Genomic DNA, 20,023 nt, shown 5'->3' with positions numbered 1-20,023 from the left:
AGAGTTTAAGGCTCTGTGTGTAACTGAGTTCCGTGTAGGCGGATACAGATGTTTTTAATCCAGATGTGACTGAGATCGGGTCCGCCCAGGAACTCATATTTATCAATGCCCCATTCCAAATATATACAGAATAAACAATGAACAGTACTGCGTTGATACAAAAGAAAGATGTGTATGGGTCTATAAAAGTATGTAAATGAACAAATTTTAGGAAATGTCGTGAATGCATAAGAGTAGTAGTAATGAATAAATGTAACTGTAGGGAAAAGCGCATTTGAAATGGGAAATATACAATTATTTTTTTCTCGAGTAGCCTATCTAAACACTTTCTTTCTTTCTTTCTTTCTTTCTTTCTTTCTTTCTTTCTTTCTTTCTTTCTTTCTTTCTTTCTTTCTTTCTTTCTTTCTTTCTTTCTTTCTTTCTTTCTTTCTTTCTTTCTTTCTTTCTTTCTTTCTTTCTTTCTTTCTTTCTTTCTTTCTTTTTCTTTCTTTCTTTATTATTAGTGTTAATATAAACAAAACGTTTGTTTTAACTTTATTACATTTCATTACTTATTATATTTCATGATTAACTGTAGTAATATCCAAATCCTCATTTGACGGACGCTAGCACACGTGCACGCGCACAAACTCGCGTGAAACAGTGAAAGTCCTCAACGCGCAAGCGCGTGACGAGTAAACCATGGCGGATTCAGGAAGCGAGGATATAGCGGTGATTGGAAACACAGACCTGACTCCGTCGGAGTCGGAAAACAACATAAAGAACACGGTAAAGCCTGTAGTCTAACGATCTCTTTCTGTGGCGGGACCGATGATGTGTTGTTTTATAGAATTCGCGCGCGCTGAATCGATAGCGCGTGATCTGTGTGGGACAGGGTTCTCTCCTTCGGGTTAACGTCTATATATTGCAAATAAATCAGCAGATTCGGGTGACGCCCAAAACAAACCGCATGTGCAGGTTTTTCCAAAGCGTATTGTCATGTAAAGAATGATTGTAGAGCGACATATACATAGTAACTTGTTCTGTTTTACGCTTATGTCAATGAAAACATTTGCCACGTAGTTTGTAAACACCTAATACGTATATCATATGGAATTCATTCAAGTTGATTGGGGCACTTTTTGACATTGAGATGAATGTCATTGAACATGAATTCACCCTATACATCAGCCAAATCCTTTGACATGTGCAAATTTGTTCTCATGATTTGAGTATGGCTGATCTTTAAAATTTTGGAAAGCTCCTTGTGAGTTACTGCTGGTGATACTTATCTACATCTATGGTATTATAAAGTTTTAGGTTGACTATACAAAACATGTGCATTTCAAATGCAAAAATGTCAATGACACATCATTTATGACTTCCCTGTAAATTTAGTTTTTCTCCTTTGCTCTGACATTCAAACACTGTTATTTTTCTGGTTCTTAAAGATGGTTGAAAAAGGCACAAATCTTCTGAAGAGGATGGAGATCAGTGTGGCTGAAGCAGAGAAGAGAACGGGGAAAAATGCTGTCAACATGCAGGAGACGTATACCGTGTATCTTGTTGAGACCAGGTAAGATTCTTTATTTTTCTCAGTGCTGTGACTCGTGTGAATGAGACTCGCCCTGTCATTTCATTCTAGTACTTTTTGCAAACACCATTATTGCATCTAATCCTCCACTCTTGAATATATTATAAAGGCCTTGGCCTTCAGCTTTTAGATGCAGTAAATTTTGATGAAATAAATGGCACCAGTTTTGTGCACTTAAAGGATAGCAGCATTACAGTGTTGTACATTTAACAGGAAACAACTTACAATTTTAACTTGTTTTCATAAATTGTCTAGCTTTTCATGTAACAACCAAGATAACTAATATTGCTCAGTGTCTTTATTTCAGCATATTTAACTCCTTTTTGCCCAACATTAGTTTGGCATATGAAAAAAATGCACATGCACATTTTGTGTAAAATATGAATAACCTATATAGAGCAGGTTTTAACATTGACTTTCAGAGTGCACTACGGTCATACAGAGTCACATAAGCAACACACTAGACCAGCCTGAACATTTTAAGAGTCCGCAGATTTAATCTTTTAAAGAAGTCAAACTCAAATGAACCGATGCTTCCTGTGACTGGGCCTGAAAGTGTAAAATTTCAAAAGTTCTCTTAAAATATAAAAAGTGACATCCAGCAGATCACTTTTACCTCCCGTCACCCAACAAGCTTTGTGTTGAAAAGAGGGATATGTCATTTCTGAAGAGAGTGTTGAGTCAGCAGTTAAAGCAGATGTGGTTTGTCTGTGTTTTCGAGCAGAGCCAAACGCACAAGCTGGCCAGAGTGTTATGATTTTAATATCACATGATTCACAAAGCATAGTGATCTAACTCATTAACATGCAATCCGAATGTGCTTGTTGGTACTTTAATGTAATTAAAGTCTACAAATAGTTTGATTTTTAGATTTAGATTTTTAGATTTTTTAATTAAAATATTTTTTTTGCTTGTTAAGCAAATTTGTGGAAGATATTTGTGTAATTAAGTCTGTGTATCTTAAAACTAGATTTTTGTAGTCTATTGACAAATAGTTTTTAATTTCTCGCTTGTACATCAATCAAGAAAGAAAAAAATCCTTATAATGTTATAAGAACAAACTTGACGCTTGCTTTTGCAGGACTTACGATATGATGATGTGAGTACTTTTTTCAAACCCTAAATATGAACATGTAGAAAATGCTTGCCTTAGCATGCCATGCACCACAAAAAATTATATCTTATATCACATCATTATGCTTGGTGATAACTACACAGTGCTGTATTGTTCCCATAAAAGGAAACACATGTTTTTGTAAGGATCATGTAGAAAGCGCACTGTGCGTGCGCACACACACACACACACACACACGTTTGCGCAGCTATCTTTATGAGGACATAAATTGACGCAATGCAATCTCTAGCCCGTTACCCTAACCATCAGAACTACATGCCTGACCCCTAACCCTTACCCTAAACCTAACCTAAACCTAATTATAACCTAAACCCTAAAACCAAGTCTTCACCCTCAAACAGCCCTTTAAAGGGGTTTCTGGAAGTGAGGACCGGCCAAAATCTCCTCACTTTACTCTCCTTGTCCTCACACCGCTGGTCTACAACTCAAACCCCCCCCCACACACACACACACACACACTCCGCTCTCGTGTAATCACCTTCCTTTGGTAGCTCTCATGTTTTTTGGCATTTCCCCCATTCATTTTATTCATGACTATGGAAAATGTGTGAATATCAGGGAGTTTAAAAAAACATGATTTCCAGGTCTTGAAAAGCAAAAGCTTAAAATGATAGAGTGAATTTTGTTTTTTAGTTTTACGTTAAATACATTACATAGCTATATAATAAGATTTTAATATTGCCCATCAGACACCACATGCTCTAGTAAAACATTACAGGAAAAGACATATACAATATCACTTGGTAGAATCAATGCAGCAAAAATGTTCTACTCGTCTTTTATATTGCATTTTATATTGTGATTTAGTGGCCTTTTACTACTACATTAGCTTTGTGCTTATAACTTTACGCTCTGGGAATTCAGAAAGATCACCATTAAACCTTTGGCATGTGTTTGAAAGGGCCTTTAAAATGACTGCTTTCATAAACTAGAGCCATGCAACCTGAAACCTTAGAGATCACTGCTGTGTTTATTTTAAGCTAAGTTTATTTAGAAAATCGCTTAAACTGTTAACCAGCCTCACGTTTCACCACGAAAATGTTTTTAATTTCTTGGAGAGCTTTATACACCAAAATTAATAGTCAGATTTAAAAGGTCTTATTGATATGCGTTTCATTTATTCCACTTCTGATGTTCGAGGTTTGTTTCTTTTTCCTCGTAGGGCATTGGATGCTACGTCGGAAGGGACCACTCCTGTTCCAGACTCTCTCTGGAGACGCTACAGCGAGTTTGAGCTCCTTAAAAACTATTTGTTAGTCACCTATCCATTCCTGGTGGTTCCGCCTTTACCTGAAAAGCGGGTATGCAAATAAAATGCTGCATTTACTGAACCTCATTAATATGTTTAGCTAAGATGCGCTGTAACTGCATGCTGTTTATTCATGGCACAGGCTGAATTTGTTTGGCACAAGCTATCAGCTGACAACATGGATCCGGATTTCGTGGAGAGGCGTAGAGTCGGACTGGAGAACTTCCTGCTTCGAGTGGCCTCGCACCCAGCTCTGTCCAATGACAAGATCTTTTATTCATTCCTCACTGAGGTACAGGGGTCTTGCTTAAAGGTCCAGTGTGTCATTTTTTGGAGTACCTATTGACAGAAATGCAATATAATATGCATAACTATGTATTCAGAGGTGTATAAAGACCTTACATAATGGAGCGTTATGTTTTTAGTACCTTAGAATGAGCTATTTCTATCTACATACATACACCAAGTGAAAAGGCCAGCAAAAGATTGGCCTTTTTGTTTTTTATTATCAATTGTGCTAAACTAATATTTAAATGCTGATAATGTCTGTTGTCATTGTCAGAAATCGTGTCTTTTGTCTGCCTCGCAGGAAAATGGTTGGAAGGAAACTGTGTTTGAAACAGGATTTCAGGCGAAGGTATATCAGCACTTTCAAGTTTATTACGTTCAACTTCTCCCCCTTTGTAAACCTCCAGCAGATCTGTCTCTTCTCACCACATGTTTATATTCTCTGTTGATATGAAGCTGACTAAATACTGTATATGTAGTGTGAACAGCTGAATCGCTACTGCAGTGAAAATGTTGTTATCAGTACACGTTAGTTTCTATAAACAAGCACAGGAAGTCTGTTGGACCAGCCTGGATCGAACCAGAAAGAGCGGCAGTTTTTATGTTTGTATATATAATTGCCATATTGCAGTGTTTATCTGACCTCAGCAGTTGAAAAATATTGTCGTGAGGAGGGGCTCTGATTCTGCTTAACACCATCTGAACAAACAAAAGCCAAACATAAATCTGTCAGTCAACTTGTGGCCTGTGTCCTCTTCACAGGCTGATTCAAGATTAAAGGCTTTGAACGCTACATTCAGAGTGAAGAACGCAGACAAGTAGGTTGTTTTGCAAACCATGCTGCAAAGTGTCATATTGAAATGCTAAAGATTTGTGACCTTGACCTGTGCGCGTATGTATCACAGGCGATTTGCAGATATGAAACACTATGGAGATGAGCTACAGTCTGTTATTTCTCAGCTGCTGAGAGTTCGAGCGGTGAGTGTAAACAATGAAACGTGAAGCTCACAAAAATTATTTTGTAAACAAAAGCCCTATTGAAATGCATGGTAAATATTGATATATTGCAAAGTTGTTTTTATTCTATTTGCATTAGAGTTTTATTATATTTGTAGCCTTTTCTGGGTTTTATTTTGGTCAAAGAGCAAATTGACCTAATGTTTCTGTGTCTTTCATTTCACTTGCAAACTTGCTCTAATTGGGATTTAGGCTGAAATATTACTGCGAGGCGAAATATAGCAGTCCTTTGTTTAAAATTCTCAATCCCCGACACTAAAATTCTTGATGTTAAAATGCACATATCATATTTCAGGCTAACATTTACTAACTTGGACTTCATGCCTCTTTCAGAGAGCTGCTGATCGCCTGTATGGAGTCTATAAAGTGCATGGAAATTATGGAAGAGTCTTCAGGTGAAAGCCATTAATAACAAAAAAGTCATTAAGTACTCCAGCCTAATTTGTTTTAAAACATTTCTACATTGCATTTATGCATGTGCATTATGTTTTATGTATTCATTTGATCATTTTGAATGTTTTGTTTCCTGGGATGTAACCCCCCACCACCTTGGTGTTGCAAGCACTATGCACCGTTCACTTCTTTTCTTGAAACTGATTTACATTTACTATACATTTTGCATTATATATATACAGTATATATATATATACATTGGTTTTATATTGCAATATATTTAGTGTACATCTGCAGATTATGCAGCCGTCTCAACATTGTGATCTCATAATAAAGGACATGTTTTAAGGTGTTCTGTAAATGGTTATTGTAAAAAGCATTTTGGTAAATCTGCTCTTTGGGCTTGAGCGTGTGCTGCGATGGCTTACTGTGAGTCTGTGTTTGTTTTGGACAGCGAGTGGAGCGCAATTGAGAAAGAGATGGGAGATGGACTGCAGAGCGCCGGCCATCACATGGACGCGTGAGTTCATAGCGCACATGCAAATGTAGACCCGGGTCTTTTTATGAGCCATTCTTAAATAGCCTTTATAGGATTAGTGTAGTATTTTATTGCAGGCGGTTTTTATTGTATTTCTTCTTCCTGAGCCCGATCCTGTTACTCTTCGAGAGCTCATTGAGAGATCTGAAATAAACAGGTGTTGTATGATCCATCTCAGGACTCTGCTGTGGTTTAACGTGTGTGTGCTACTAGGCTACTAAACACATTGGCCAGTTTGATCTGAATCCCTCTCACATTTCCATTCTCGAGTCCTCCTGTAACAAGTAGCCAATAAGGTGAGTCCTTGGGAGGCACAGGTTTTGATTGGCTGACAGGCAGCTCAACGAATCTGCTCGAGCTGTGGTTGAAATGTTTAGCAGCATCTTTTTTAATAATATGATGAGAATGTTCTAAGAGGGAGAGACTTTAAGTTTGCTGTCTTAGCCAGCCAATTTTGCTTCTTCACCGGTTTGTATTGCTCTATCTTCTGATGGATTCCAGATTGCTGTACTCAGCAGAAAGGTTAAAGGTCAGAGCCCAAAGCGCTGCCTGTCTGCTCATTGAGAGAAACAGCCTGTCCATCATCAGCGCCCATTTGGAAGCTGTCAGGCTGTTTTATGGATCATGTTGCTCACCTATTCCCAAAAATTACTCTGAATACCCTGCTGTGGATTTGGCAGAAGTTCCACAAGCTCTACTTCCTATTTAGAGTAAATAATACGCGCAGTTCCACCAAAATGCCAGTCAGCAAAATAAGCGTTTGGCATTATGACCAAAGTCTTATGTCGCTGTAATTTCATATTTAATAATACTGTATAGTTTCCTTTAAATTCTGCCACATTTTGGATAACTAAATGAACTATTAAAAAAATGACACATCCTCATAAGCTGTTAAGTCATCTTTTTCATATTTTTGCATCATAGTTATATGCATGTACAGTATATGTAACTTATATACAAAATAATTCTGTTGTTTTGTATTGTTTTAATCTGACACTTTTATTTGTTACAGGTATGCCGCCTCTGTGGATGATATTTTAGAAGAAGAAGAGCATTATGCTGACCAGTTGAAAGAGTATCTTTTCTACGCAGATGCATTTAGGTACTGCATTCGGGTTGCCTGAATGTCTTCATTTTAAATGAAGCTCAAGCATGCCAAACACAAGCTGTTATAACAGTGAGGCTTGTGAGCCCATTAGAAACATTCCCCATTAACTCCTGTTCTCTTTGCACTCTTACCTGATCTCCTGGGAGCTGAAAGCCTCCTCTGGCCGATTGGGTTGCACATGCGATATTCCCTGCACTGTTAACACAACCCCCATCAATGCCCGGTGTTCCTTAAAATGATCTCAAAGCAGAGCACCTACTGTTTGCTTTTAACACCAACTTTAACTCTTTATTCAGTTCACATTTATCTAATGTCTTTTTGTAACCATGATTAGTATAAAGTAATTCATGTGCCTAGTAAATAGCTGTGCTAAACAATCTCTAATAATTGTATTACTTGATTCTTATGTGTTTTTCTAGGGCTGTATGTAGGAAGCATGAACTGACACAATATGAGCTGGAGATGGCTGGCCAGGATTTGACCTCTAAGAAACAACAGCAGGAGGAACTTGCCACCGGGGTCAGTGTCCATCCGAGCAAATGACATCAGAGATTAGAGAACGCGCATCACCCCTTTTACTTCTGTAACAGGGGACTTTCCAGCGGGACAGATTGCCTTATAATGAAATAGATTTCATCGTTTACATCATTACTAACACCCTAATGTTATTCCCCACCCATATGCTGGAATTTCCTTTTTTGGAAAGTTTCTCTTAAACCGTTTATCTCAACTCAGGCTAGCAAAGCCTGTTTTTTGAGGCAGTTAAAATAGTGGAGTCCACAGAGAATTCGTTTATTGGCACATTTATCATGTAATCATTCGAGCAGCAAAAAAGCCAACGATTTAACAAATTCTGAACTGGTTGGCCGATAAGGCTAATTACTTTGTTCAGTTGAACAATAAAAAGGAAACAGTTTCTGTATTACAGCCTTTTAAATAAACATTACAGAAAGAAAATGTGATTTTACGTTGGCAAATGAGTAACGTTGACATTTTATTTGCAGACAGTACGAACCTTTTCTCTGAAGGGGATGACCAGTAAGCTGTTTGGGCAGGAGACTCCAGAGCAGAGGGAGGCCAAGCTAAAAATGCTGGAGACACAGATCGAGGAAGGAGAGGAACTAGTCAAAGAAAGAAACGCAGAATGCGAGTAAGCAAAGCACTCATTTACGACATGCCTTGTTTTTGTTTATTAAAATAAAGTTGTATTAATAATTTAAAAAGTGTTTCCCAATAACATTTTAAATCTTTGTGACCTCATGGAGAGAGTTTGTGAAGAGTGCATGGGTGGACATTGAGAGATTCAAAGAACAGAAAGACCACGATCTCAGAGAGGCTCTCATCAGCTACGCCATCATGCAGATCAGCATGTGCAAAAAGGCGAGTATGCCTTTGCCAACCACATAAAATGTCATCTTGCAAATTAAGCAAATTGTTTAATGGTCTATCTGACTTACTGAATAAGAAAAAGAATTCCAAGAGATTTTTAACTACTTGAGACTAGATAAAGACGTGCCAAATGCATAAATGTAAATTTAACTTGGATTTTATTGTTGTAAAGGGAATTCAAGTATGGAACAATGCTAAAGAGTGCTTCAGTAAGATGTGAAAATCCAGCCATCACAACACCTGAAGGCCTTGGACACATCAAGCGAACCCAGAGAAGCACAGAGAATTGGGGGTCTTAATCTTTTGAACCAAAAGTTCTGTAAAGATGCTAAATATTATTCACAACACTACATTCAGAGATCTATAAATGAATGGTGTGGTTAATATTTATTTCCAGTTATGTTCTGCAGCCATATTCAGACCTGGTTGCGCTTATGACTGCACTATTTTGTGAGGCGAAATGAACTTTATTATGATTCCTTGTGGTTACTCTGAAACTATAGAATGATTTCTTTACAATTTAATGTCACTTTTTTTTTTTTATTATTGATTATCTTTGTGCTTTTGATGCCAATATTTGTGCTTAAATCTTTCCTTTTATACTTTTGTTGTACTTTTTATTACTTGGGTTCACCATTAAGTTGTCATGCACGCATCAGGCCATAATTCGTGAGTACATTTTGGGAAAGTAAAGACAAAAACATTTCACAGTGTGCCCAGCGGTTCCATTTTTATCCTGCACAGACCCCTCACCATAATGGTGGTTTTGCACATCTGGAATGTGTCTAGTTTCTTAGAAAATCTGAAATGAGCTTTATCATCTGCACAGAAGAGCTAGATTTTCATAGGAAAGCACCATAACTTGTCTTATTAGCATAAATTGTAAATATGCCATGAATCCTGTGCCACAAACAAAATCTCCTAACTGATGTTCATCACAACATCTGTTACTTTTCTGCACATGCAGTTATCAAACATGAATAACCACTGACCCACTAGCTTTATATGAATAATTTCATCTGATTCTGAGCATTCTGCTTATGCCTCATCCAAAACCTAACTGTGCATTTTTTCTTTGTTGCCATTGCCCGCACTATGAATGCTATATTTGTGACCTCAAGTGGGTGGATCAATGTTTTGATATAAATCTAGCTAAAGGAACTAGAAGATCACACAGGAAGGACAGGATTAAAAAAATCTCGTTTTTCAGTTGCATGTGTGTAACTCGGCTTGACCCCTGTTTTTTTTAATGAAATTACAGTGGGGGAAATATTTGTATATAATGTTAAAATCATTGTTGTGTGACACTAATGGTGATTAAAAAATAACACCATCATTTGCTTGTGTTTTTATATGCTGGGATGGTTATAGCATTTTACAGTTTGGTCCCATTTAAAGATTAGCTATGGTATGCATCTTGTAAATCTGAGAGCGTGATTCCGTTTAATCTGAATCACATATATTTCATAATACCACAAAGCAGCAGTGTTAACATTTTCGGGGGATGTCAAACTGCTATCTTAATAATTGGAATAATCTAATGCCATTTTAGGTTCAGAGGAATGTTCATGTGTTTTGTGTTCAAATGAAGATTAAATGCTTCCCTCTAGTGGTGCTTAAAACTCATGGGCAACTTGATTTACAGTATGAGAACTGACATGATCAAATGTTTGGCTTTGTTTGAGTCAAAACAAGGTTTAACATAATATAGATTCTGTATCTTCCAGAGCTGTTCTTGTCTTTTTTTGAGAACCGTCTTATTTTGCTGTCAGAGACCGTTTCCCCTGTCTTCCGTGAGATAGAAAGTTCACATTTACATTGCTGACTTTCAAAACCACAAGAAGTATGTTCTCAGAGTTTCAGGCTTATATCACTACATTTTTCAATCAAAGCAGGAGAATGTATTATGAACCAGTTGGCTTATCGGGTGGGCCTGCTTGAATGTAAGTCCCACCAAGGCTAGGTTTTGCCAGCTAAAGCAGGGGGAACGTTCTCTGACAGCTGATAATTTTGCTGTCAGATACCGTTCCCCCGTGTTCCATGTGATAGAAAGTTCATACTTGTCTCACATTTACACTGCTGACTTTCAAAACCACAAGTAGTAGGTACTCGCGAGTTTCAGGCTTTTATCACAAATTTTTCAAACTAGGAGAATGTATTATGACAACTAAGAATGAGGTGTCAGATAAGGTTACCCTGTGTTAAATGAGAGAAACATGAAGGGAGGCCTCAAACCAACAGCCTGCCGTTCACAAACACAAGGCACTATCCACTAAGCCAGTTGACCTATTGGGTGGGTTTGTTAGAATGTAAGTCCCATCAAGGCAAGTTTTGCCAGCTATAGCGGGGGGACGTTATCTGACAACTCAGAATTTTGCTGTGAGATACCATTCCCCCTGTATACCATGAGATAGAAAGTCCATACTTGTCTCGCATTTACACTGCTGACTTTCAAAACCACAAGAAGTAAGTTCTCAGTCCCACAACTAAAAATATTGCTGTCATATAAGGTTCCCCTGTGTTCAATGAGAAAAAAGCAAAGGCAGGCCTCATGCCAATAACCTGCTGAATCACAAACCTAAGGCACTAACCACCATGCCATCTGACCTGTTGGATGGGCCTGCTTGAACGTGAAGCCCATCAAGGCTCAATTTTGCCAATTAGCAGGGGTAACGTTATCTGACAGATTCGATTTTTGCTGTCAGATATCAGAGTATAAATGGAGGTCGGAGCCAGCTGCACGTGGGTGGGACTTTAGTGAAAGTGGGCTGTACAAACCTCCAGAGGATTTTGTTTGGTTCATTAAATGTGTGTTGTAGTTTTTGTTCAGGGGTATATTTTGTATTTTCCCCTAAAACATTTAAGACTAACCCCAACCCAAACCCTGGCCTAAACCTAACTCACACGAAAGGGCAGAACAATCTGATGATAGCACAAATTGTCAGAACAGCAGAAGTCATGATAATTAATTGGTAACAAAGAAAAACTGCAGTGATCGCAGTGGCTCAGAGAAATTGTGGTTTCTGAAATGAAAATGGAAGAATAGGCGTAATTATTATTTTTATATCAATGTAAAGACAGTTATGATGCTGTGCGTTTATTTGATTACATTTTTTTATTTAAGGTTGCAGAGAACGTCTGGTGGACTAAAACAGGCTTTGTCCATAAAATGCTTTCTTTTTCGTTTTGGTTTTATGGAATATTCTTTTATTGCATTTTAACAATTTGTGATGAAAACAAAACTTTAAACTACGATGAAATGTAATAGTTTTCCGGCGTATGATCCTCCCACTCGCAGGTCTCCGCCTCCGGGCCAGCGATATCTACATGGTCCCTGGTCCAAATGGCGCACTCCGGTCTTGTGGACCTCCTCTGAGTCCACACTTGGTGACGTCAGAAAGTGCAGACCTATAGGGCACTAGGCACGAGTCCACAAGGGTACATGGGAGTGCATTTTGGAACAGACTTGAGGTCATCACGCCGGAAAGAGCAAGCGGTGCTTTCTAATCTCTCTCGCTGTACTTTGTTGTCATTCGCTGATCAGTCTGCGCAGCGCCGCGTGAATTCGACCACTTGTTGTCCCATTGTTGTTATTTGGGACAGGAGCTGCCGGTTTTTATTGGTCTGTAGTTCATATGTTGATATACCACCCGAGCATTATACATAGATACTTATGTTTGTAATGCATTCATTTGTCATGACGTAAATGCAATTTATGTATATGTATTTATTTGTATACACTATTCTTCTGTATACACTTCGTAATATGCATATATGTTGTTATTTAATATTTCTCTATAATAAAGAAGCTGTGTTGTTTAGCTTTACAGAGCCCAGAGACAACTAGATATAGATCTACAACAAAACATGGCTTATTACCTTAAGTAAGAAAAAGCACAGCATTTAAAGTTTTTATTCTTGAATAGCTGGCATAATAGAAAATAAATAAGCAATAATATGAATAAGTAACTAATTAATAAATTAATTTTGAATTTTATCAAAACATACATTTAAAAATGTATCCGTCATGTTTACTTTAATGTCTGACATCCACGACACTCCTCCCATCCGTTCTGTGATTGGGCGTTCGCAAGGATTCCTGGGTAGGGGACTTCAGTGGAGTCTCCGTTAATGCGGGCTTCGCCGAAGACCGCATCGAGGGCACAAAGGAGGCGCTCGCGAGCAGACTTCTGAGCGCTAAAAAGACAAATGGGACACTCTACGGACTCGTAGACTTGGCGAGAACGCGCAATTTAAGTCCACGAGACCGCAAGTGCGCCATTTGGGACAGGGCCATGGAAGAAGGTATTCGCCGAGATCCCACAATGCACCGCTGCGCAGCTGCAGATGGAATGTAGCTCGCTAGCCTCGAATGCTAGCCGCAGCAGCGCAGTAAAGTTTGACAAACACGTCATGAGCGGCTCGAACCCACTGTCAGCCCCGCACTGACAACACATTCGGTACGTATACTCTTCATCTGTATGAGTCTATATGACAACCCAGCGTGAAAATGTGAGGATTCTTCTGTCTTTAGTTTGCGTGGTGATATAGCAGCAGAATGATGGAGATCAGGCCGATTTTAACCAACATTAATACATTAAAACGTATAAAACTCTTTCTTTAAATACTATAATATGGAGCACTATCGTGAATGCACAGTGTACGTTATCTGTAACGTTATGCTTTGAACAACTGACATTGGCAACAGGCAGCAAATTACTGTAACTGTAAATACAGTTGGGCAATTTGTTTATGTATATAAATATTAATAAATCAGAAGACAATTTATGCATGCAGTTTATATGTTGATCCGGTTTCTACGTGGACCTTGTTGGGTTTAGACTTATTACTAACATGGCATTATATAGGCTTTATAATACAAATTTGCAGAATGGCCTCATCTGTTTGATTTGAAGTTTTCCAGATGCTGAGCTTTCTGTGAAACTTTATTAATACAGTGGATTTAGAGGTCTGAAATAAAATTTCTCAGTGACCAGCATGGAATTTTATCTGGGAAGATTAGTGCTGACATGATATATCATAGCAGAAACTGCATATGACCAATATGATAGTTTGTTTTACTAAGGTTTAAACTATTCCTTCTCTCAGTCAGGTTGACGGAGGCGGAAGTACTGTGCGAGCACAATCGTGTTGACTATTGTTGGGAATCCCTATGCTGGTAAAGTGTCTTTCTGTGGCTTCAGCTCAACTGCTCAGCGATGAACATTGATGACAAGTTGGAGGGGATGCTTATGAAATGTGGCCCTGTGGGGCTTCACCACCCATCTCGAGGCTTGGGTTCTTCAAGGGTGGATGGAAGAGGAAGGAGAGGCAGTTTAGATATGACAATTGGGGAGCGAAGTCTGGCCAATCACCCGCTTTTGGCAGAGGATGATGATGATGAAGATGATGACCTGGTGGGTGGAGTGCTGACCTCACATGATCTGATATCCCAGGAAGACCTGATGGTTCACGAGGAGACAGCGAAAAATGACGGAGAGGATGGACCAGCTTTCTCACCACGAATCACTCATAAATTACACTATACGCTCAATATGCCAGTAAGTTTGGGTGTATTAATACATTAAGAGTGGTTGTTGTGTTTATGGTCTATACTTGGTCAATGTGTATTTGGACATTATCTTCATATAAAAAATAAAAACCAACATATTAGCCAGAATTATTTGTCCTTGACCTTGTCACAAAAAAGCTTATTTTTAAACTGTAAACTTTTAAATGTAAATGTTCTTTACATATATGTGATACAATTTTTGTTTCGCTTTTTTTAGATGAATATAAAGCAAGAGATGAAAATGCCAGATTCGTTGATTCTGAATAAGAAGGAGAAGAAACACGGGAGGGACCCAAATGACTGTCTTAAAAAGAAGAAGAGAAAGCAACGCTCGCCTGCAAAGGTTTATTTTCAGGCATCTGAGATTAAAGTAATGTAGTATGCATTATCTGATTTCTTCTAAGTGAGGGCTACTTTACAGGATGGTGGTAAATTGTTTAGGATAATGTGAGTTAAATATTTTTACTTTTGTATATTTTACTTGGTTATCTGAGATTTCTGTTTTGTGAGCTTTGTCGGCTAAATTTACATTTAAGTATTAAGACTTACTAGCAGCAGAATCCCGACAATCCAAAATGTACAGACAGGAAATATAAAACTCTATATTTAAAATATTTAAACTCTATTTCTGATGGTTATTTTCCCATCATCTTGTTAGATTCTCACTATTAATGAAGACGGGTCCCTTGGCCACCAGAATCCAAAATCCCACGTTTGTGAACACTGCAATGCCGCTTTTCGGACAAACTACCATTTACAAAGACACGTTTTCATTCATACAGGTAAGACAGAACTATGTATGTGCTCTTATAGAAATTGTTTACACACAAAGAACAAAACGGAACAAAAATACTTTTTTTCCAGGTGAAAAACCATTCCAGTGCAATCAGTGTGACATGCGTTTTATTCAGAAGTACCTTCTTCAGAGACATGAGAAAATCCACACAGGTAAGCAGTGATGTTAAAACTTTAATCTAAGTCCGTGTTTTGTGGTCCATCAGGCCTTTATAGACAGACAAAACGGGCCTAATCTCATAGATTTGTGGAGGGCTGGATGGAAGTTTAACATTCCTTAATTACTTTGAAAGTAAAGAAACTACTTGATTTCCTTCAACAGTTTTGCATAACATTTATAATCCCCTGTAATGTCCCACCTGTAGGAGAAAAGCCTTTTCGCTGTGATGAGTGTGGAATGAAATTTATCCAGAAGTATCACATGGAAAGGCACAAGAGGACACACAGCGGAGAGAAGCCCTACCAGTGTGACTACTGCCATCAGGTTAGAGCAATGCAATTGGTCAATACTAAATCAGACTTCATACTCTGAAGTTAACATGCTCTGGTATCAGGTAATTTTACATGCGATATCCAGACTTGGAAAGTCATGAAATTAAATACTATCTTAAAAAGTCATTAAATCTTCTATAGTAAATATACATTTGTTTGTATGTTGCTCAGCTCTTACATGTTTTATTGGCTGGAATTTGCTCTTTTTTGAAACTTAAAAAGTGTGGGAGCACTAGACAGATGTAGTCAGTTATGATGTCAGTAATGTCTATTTTTCCCAACAGTATTTCTCCAGAACTGACAGAGTACTGAAGCACAGACGCATGTGCCACGAGAACAAGGACAGAAAGGTGCAGAAAGCTGCGGCCAAAGACGTCCCTTATCACAGCCCGGAGACCTTAGGGTTATCATTTCCTGTCAAGGAGTGCACGCTTCCCAAGAAGAAACGTCAAAAGACCTCTGACAAAAGTCGAGTCTCACTCACAAGTCCCATTGTTCCAGAAAAAGCAGTAGAAGCTGATACTGAGGAGAAAACGGATGACAGGCTCGATAAAAACGAGTGCCTTCCTCTTTACGCAGTAGCCACCAAAGTTAAAGATGAGTACGTCGTGACAGATTATTCTGTTGAGCTCCCTGATTCCCCACCTGTCAACCGGCATCTTGCAGGGGAGGAGTCTAATGATGAGATCATATGTCCTCCAAAACTTGTCCTGAAGAAGATTGCCAGCAGGAAGGGTATGAAACAGCAGTCTCTAGAGCCGTCTCAAAGTCTCTCTCCCTTGTCCTCATTTGAAGAAAGCAAAGAAACAAGATACACGTTTGAGATCGTGGATAACAAAGGCCTTTTGGACGTTGAGACCAACCCTGACATGGAGTCCGTAGATGCCTTACAGGCAGGACATGCAAAACCGACTGGAAGTAGCACAAACTACGACGACGCCATGCAGTTTCTCAAGAAGAGGCGTTACCTTCAAGCGCTACCTACGACGAACGCTAGCCGAGACTTTGCGCTAAACGTGAGCAGCATCGTTACGCAGCCCTCCGTCACTCAGGTGGCTGTAGCGAGCGTCATCGATGAGACTGTTCCCGCCACGATTCTCTCCGAGACTCAGACTCTGAATGTGGAGATCAAGTCCAGCAGCGAGAAGAATGTTCTCCCAGATGAAGTCCTGCAGACCCTTCTCGATCACTACTCCAATAAGGCCAACGGGCAAGCTGAGATTTCCTTCAGTGTGGCTGACACGGAGGTGACGTCTAGCATCTCCATTAACTCCTCAGATGAAAGCAGCCCCTCCGAGTCTTTGGGTACCGGCTCGCAAGCGCCCCCAGCAGAGAAGGCGAGCCTTCTTCAAGAGTACTCCAAGTTTCTCCAGCAAGCGCTAGAAAGGACCAGTCAGAACGACACCTACCTAAACAACCAGAGTCTTACATTTGTAAATGACAGTGCCAGTCTTGCAGGGCAGCCTTTGTTTTCCACCGAGAAGCAGTTCAGCTCCCCATCCCGGTTCAGGCCGAGCATGAACTCTCCTTTGAGATCCACCTTGGAGAAACCCAGTTTTAGCCTTTTAGTAGATTCCCAACACTCCTTCTCCTTTTCTGGTGATGAGACTAACCCCTCTTCAGTTTCGCCAACTGAAGACTTTCTCGACCAGGTAACCCCTCCTAAAAAGACAGATGCACAAAATATCAGTCAGACATTTCAAATGGCCACTTTTGAGCAGAATTTTCGATCTCAGTTTTCAAGCTCCCGATCTGGAATATCTTCACAGTTTAGCATTGCCAGCGGACAAGTTAGCCTGAGAGGACACGGAGGAACAGATTTCCCAGAGTTCTCTCTTGTCAGTGAAACAAGAACTCAACTAACCTCATCTCCAGATGCGTCGAGCAGCCAAACCTTTGGCTAAACAAAAGCTTTTAACGATTTCGATTTTAAAGGCACTTTATATTCAAGGTCTTTGAGTTCTATCAGTGAAGGCAATGTGATTTATGTGCAAATACATATGATTTTCCATCTCCATCAAACAAGCAAATCACGTGTGGGAATCAAAGTGATCAGTTGATTTCATTTAAGCACTTCTAATGAAGACAATGGGATGCTCTTTGTGTCATGGCATTGTCTGTGTATTGCACATATAATGCTTAAGTTGAACGAATGACGGTTTGCTAAACTAGATATTGTATAGTCCATGCGTTTCCTTAATAACTGAAGCGATCTTTGGCCGAACTATCATTGCTGTTGTAGTAGAAATTATACAACTTCCTTTTGGCCTTGCATTATAGCGTTCAGTCCTTTTGCTGGAATTCATTAACAGTTGTTAAGGACTAACCTAGCATTACAATCAGTAATGTATTTTGTTATTATGTAAACATGTTTTTTTGGAGAGGTACTAAAAGGACCTCACTGTTTTCCCCTTGAGTAAGGCACTTACTAGATGGACGACCTTATCATGGTTTATGTTCATATATCATATACAATCTCTACAAGAATCATCTGCAGGTAATCTTTACTGAGTTCATACTGACCCAGCCCATTTTATATATTAAGATTATATAATTTTTGCACAATATTCCTGAGGTTCTCAAAGAAAAGATACTTTTGTGATCATCGGTACAGTTTGATTTAGTTGATAGTCCTTGCCAAGTCATAAACGGCGGCAACAGGTATGCAGTTCATACATGTCATCATTGAATCCGACTATTACTGCATAACTATTGAAAGAAAAAGTGCAAAAAAGCTTTCTCATCCGTTTGTTTTCTTGAATTGCAGATGCATCTTAAATCTGCTAAATATTAAATGGCACTATCCTCCTACCGCACTTTTGTTTAGAATTCGATTCCCCTTATCTAGGCATTTAATGCACACCTAAAAAAATTAAAGAGAAGAACTATGTCAGAACATGGTAAATTGTCTTTAGTGAAATCAAGGAAGATGATTTAAGAATGTGTGTCAGATCATGTTTATGCTTTCTCTTTGTCCATTAGCACACGTGTCTGTGCATCATATTCACATGCTGTTTTGTTTATTGGATTGAAATAGAACTGATAAAGTAACGTTTAATGTTTAGTAAAATTGTATGAGGACTGTATGTATATGTACACATAACATTTGTTTATTGCACATCTCTCTTTCTTTAGCGTAATAACTAATCATGTAATATAAAAGCTTTGTTTTCTCAGATTATGGAAATGTATCTGCTTTAACTACAGCTATCTTGATCAAATTTAGTTATGCTTATTTAAAAAAAAAAATATGAAGCATCATGCCAAGCTGTACACTCACTTGGCCTCGGTCATGAAACATGAGCAGGACAAATTTCTGTGTACATTTTTAATTCATCTATTCTTGTGTAAATTGTCAAATGGGTTTATGAACAATTATACATCACATGCGTTTGTTCTGCTGGTGTTTCTTGAACAGCCTTATGAGTACGGTTTCCATAGTCCGCATGTTTTGGGTGTCGAAGACCAACTAATGTTTTACAGTTTCAGGTTTCTTCAAAGTGTGCCTAAACATTCCTTTATTGTTCTCTTCCTTTTACATGTTGTAAATAGCTTGTATATTTTATGTTCAAGTGCATTTTGCTGTGCACATTTTTCCTTTGCGTGCAGTATATATAGAGACATAATTAAAGAAAATGTCTTGGTCCCCTAAGCACACCTGTTAAAACACGTTGTGTTCATGTTTGTAAAACTACATTTCTAGTACTCTATGAATTTGCTTTAAATGCAGTTTTAACGATTACAATCTTGGATTTCACACACCCTCAAATTATCTTTTTTAGGATATTATTTATAATTTCAATGTCTAATCGCTACTGGTTTAGATGGCTCAGAAATTTGAATATTTTAAGGGATGTCTGATGCCTTTTTTAAGCAAATGATGTGATCGTGTTTTGTAAACTGAGTTGTTGTTCGTAAAAGATCCATATCCATTTAAACACATCACTTTTGTCCTTATTTTGTTAATTGAGCATTTGATTCCATTCTGGTGGTACGTATCATTGTTTCATGACAAATGTTAAACTGAGTGAAAAACAGGTGGTTTTATTTGGTCAGAAAGCTTGATAGTCCTAGATATATAAACAATTTCATTGGGGTGTGCATGTCTATTGACTGTCTTTGTACACTGGTTATATTTTTGTATGTAGTGTATCCATTTTATTGTAGCCTAATTATTTCTATAGAAAATACTTTAATGCAATATTTTGCCTAAGAAATCGGGGGAGACGTTCTGATTGGATGTTTTTTGGTTGTGTGCTTTTGTTGTGTAATGTTGAATTTCCAAATACAATGACAAAGTAGTTGAGTGTTGATGCAGTCTGTCCTTATCACTTCACATTAGTCATGCCAAAATCAAAAGAGTGACATTACTTATATATATATTTGTTGAAATGTGTAATAATAACAATAGCTATATCAAATACTACTGATAAAAACTTTAAAACAGATAAAAGTAAACCGTACCAAATGCATG

General features: G+C 38.3%; 2 protein-coding genes across 6 annotated transcripts; both read left to right on the top strand.

Moving 5' to 3' along the window:
* Positions 1-638: 638 nt before the first annotated feature.
* Positions 639-10,026, top strand: snx4 (sorting nexin 4). Of its 2 annotated transcripts, none has more exons than XM_057336851.1 (14): positions 639-768; positions 1,431-1,555; positions 3,871-4,009; positions 4,100-4,249; positions 4,547-4,594; positions 5,008-5,063; positions 5,151-5,223; positions 5,596-5,657; positions 6,110-6,175; positions 7,206-7,295; positions 7,721-7,820; positions 8,306-8,451; positions 8,567-8,681; positions 8,863-10,026. In XM_057336851.1, the coding sequence occupies exons 1-14, from the start codon at positions 682-684 to the stop codon at positions 8,908-8,910; spliced, it is 1,305 nt and encodes a 434-aa protein (XP_057192834.1). In that variant the 5' UTR covers positions 639-681; the 3' UTR covers positions 8,911-10,026. The 2 variants fall into 2 exon arrangements, with proteins under 2 accessions (XP_057192834.1, XP_057192832.1); XM_057336849.1 differs by having other exon boundaries at positions 4,520-4,594.
* A 2,747-nt stretch (positions 10,027-12,773) lies between these two features.
* Positions 12,774-19,860, top strand: znf148 (zinc finger protein 148). Of its 4 annotated transcripts, none has more exons than XM_057336548.1 (7): positions 12,774-13,150; positions 13,895-14,251; positions 14,480-14,632; positions 14,921-15,044; positions 15,127-15,210; positions 15,423-15,541; positions 15,834-19,860. In XM_057336548.1, the coding sequence occupies exons 2-7, from the start codon at positions 13,910-13,912 to the stop codon at positions 17,451-17,453; spliced, it is 2,442 nt and encodes an 813-aa protein (XP_057192531.1). In that variant the 5' UTR covers positions 12,774-13,150; positions 13,895-13,909; the 3' UTR covers positions 17,454-19,860. The 4 variants fall into 4 exon arrangements, with proteins under 4 accessions (XP_057192531.1, XP_057192530.1, XP_057192533.1 ...); XM_057336547.1 differs by having other exon boundaries at positions 13,804-14,251; XM_057336550.1 differs by having other exon boundaries at positions 13,800-14,251; positions 14,480-14,605.
* Positions 19,861-20,023: the final 163 nt, after the last annotated feature.

This window comes from Triplophysa rosa, linkage group LG6 (assembly GCF_024868665.1).
Source record: "Triplophysa rosa linkage group LG6, Trosa_1v2, whole genome shotgun sequence".
NCBI lineage: Eukaryota > Metazoa > Chordata > Actinopteri > Cypriniformes > Nemacheilidae > Triplophysa > Triplophysa rosa.
Note: the sequence above shows the minus strand (reverse complement) of the source record. Positions and strands in the feature narration are given on the sequence as shown.

Coding starts and splice junctions, on each gene's coding strand:
- snx4 (XM_057336849.1), top strand. CDS start 682: ATGGCGGATTCAGGAAGCGAGGATATAGCGGTGATTGGAAACACAGAC. Junction 769..1,430: donor AAAACAACATAAAGAACACG/GTAAAGCCTGTA, acceptor TGGTTCTTAAAG/ATGGTTGAAAAAGGCACAAA. Junction 5,658..6,109: donor AATTATGGAAGAGTCTTCAG/GTGAAAGCCATT, acceptor TGTTTTGGACAG/CGAGTGGAGCGCAATTGAGA.
- znf148 (XM_057336548.1), top strand. CDS start 13,910: ATGAACATTGATGACAAGTTGGAGGGGATGCTTATGAAATGTGGCCCT. Junction 15,045..15,126: donor ACACGTTTTCATTCATACAG/GTAAGACAGAAC, acceptor CTTTTTTTCCAG/GTGAAAAACCATTCCAGTGC. Junction 15,542..15,833: donor AGTGTGACTACTGCCATCAG/GTTAGAGCAATG, acceptor TTTTCCCAACAG/TATTTCTCCAGAACTGACAG.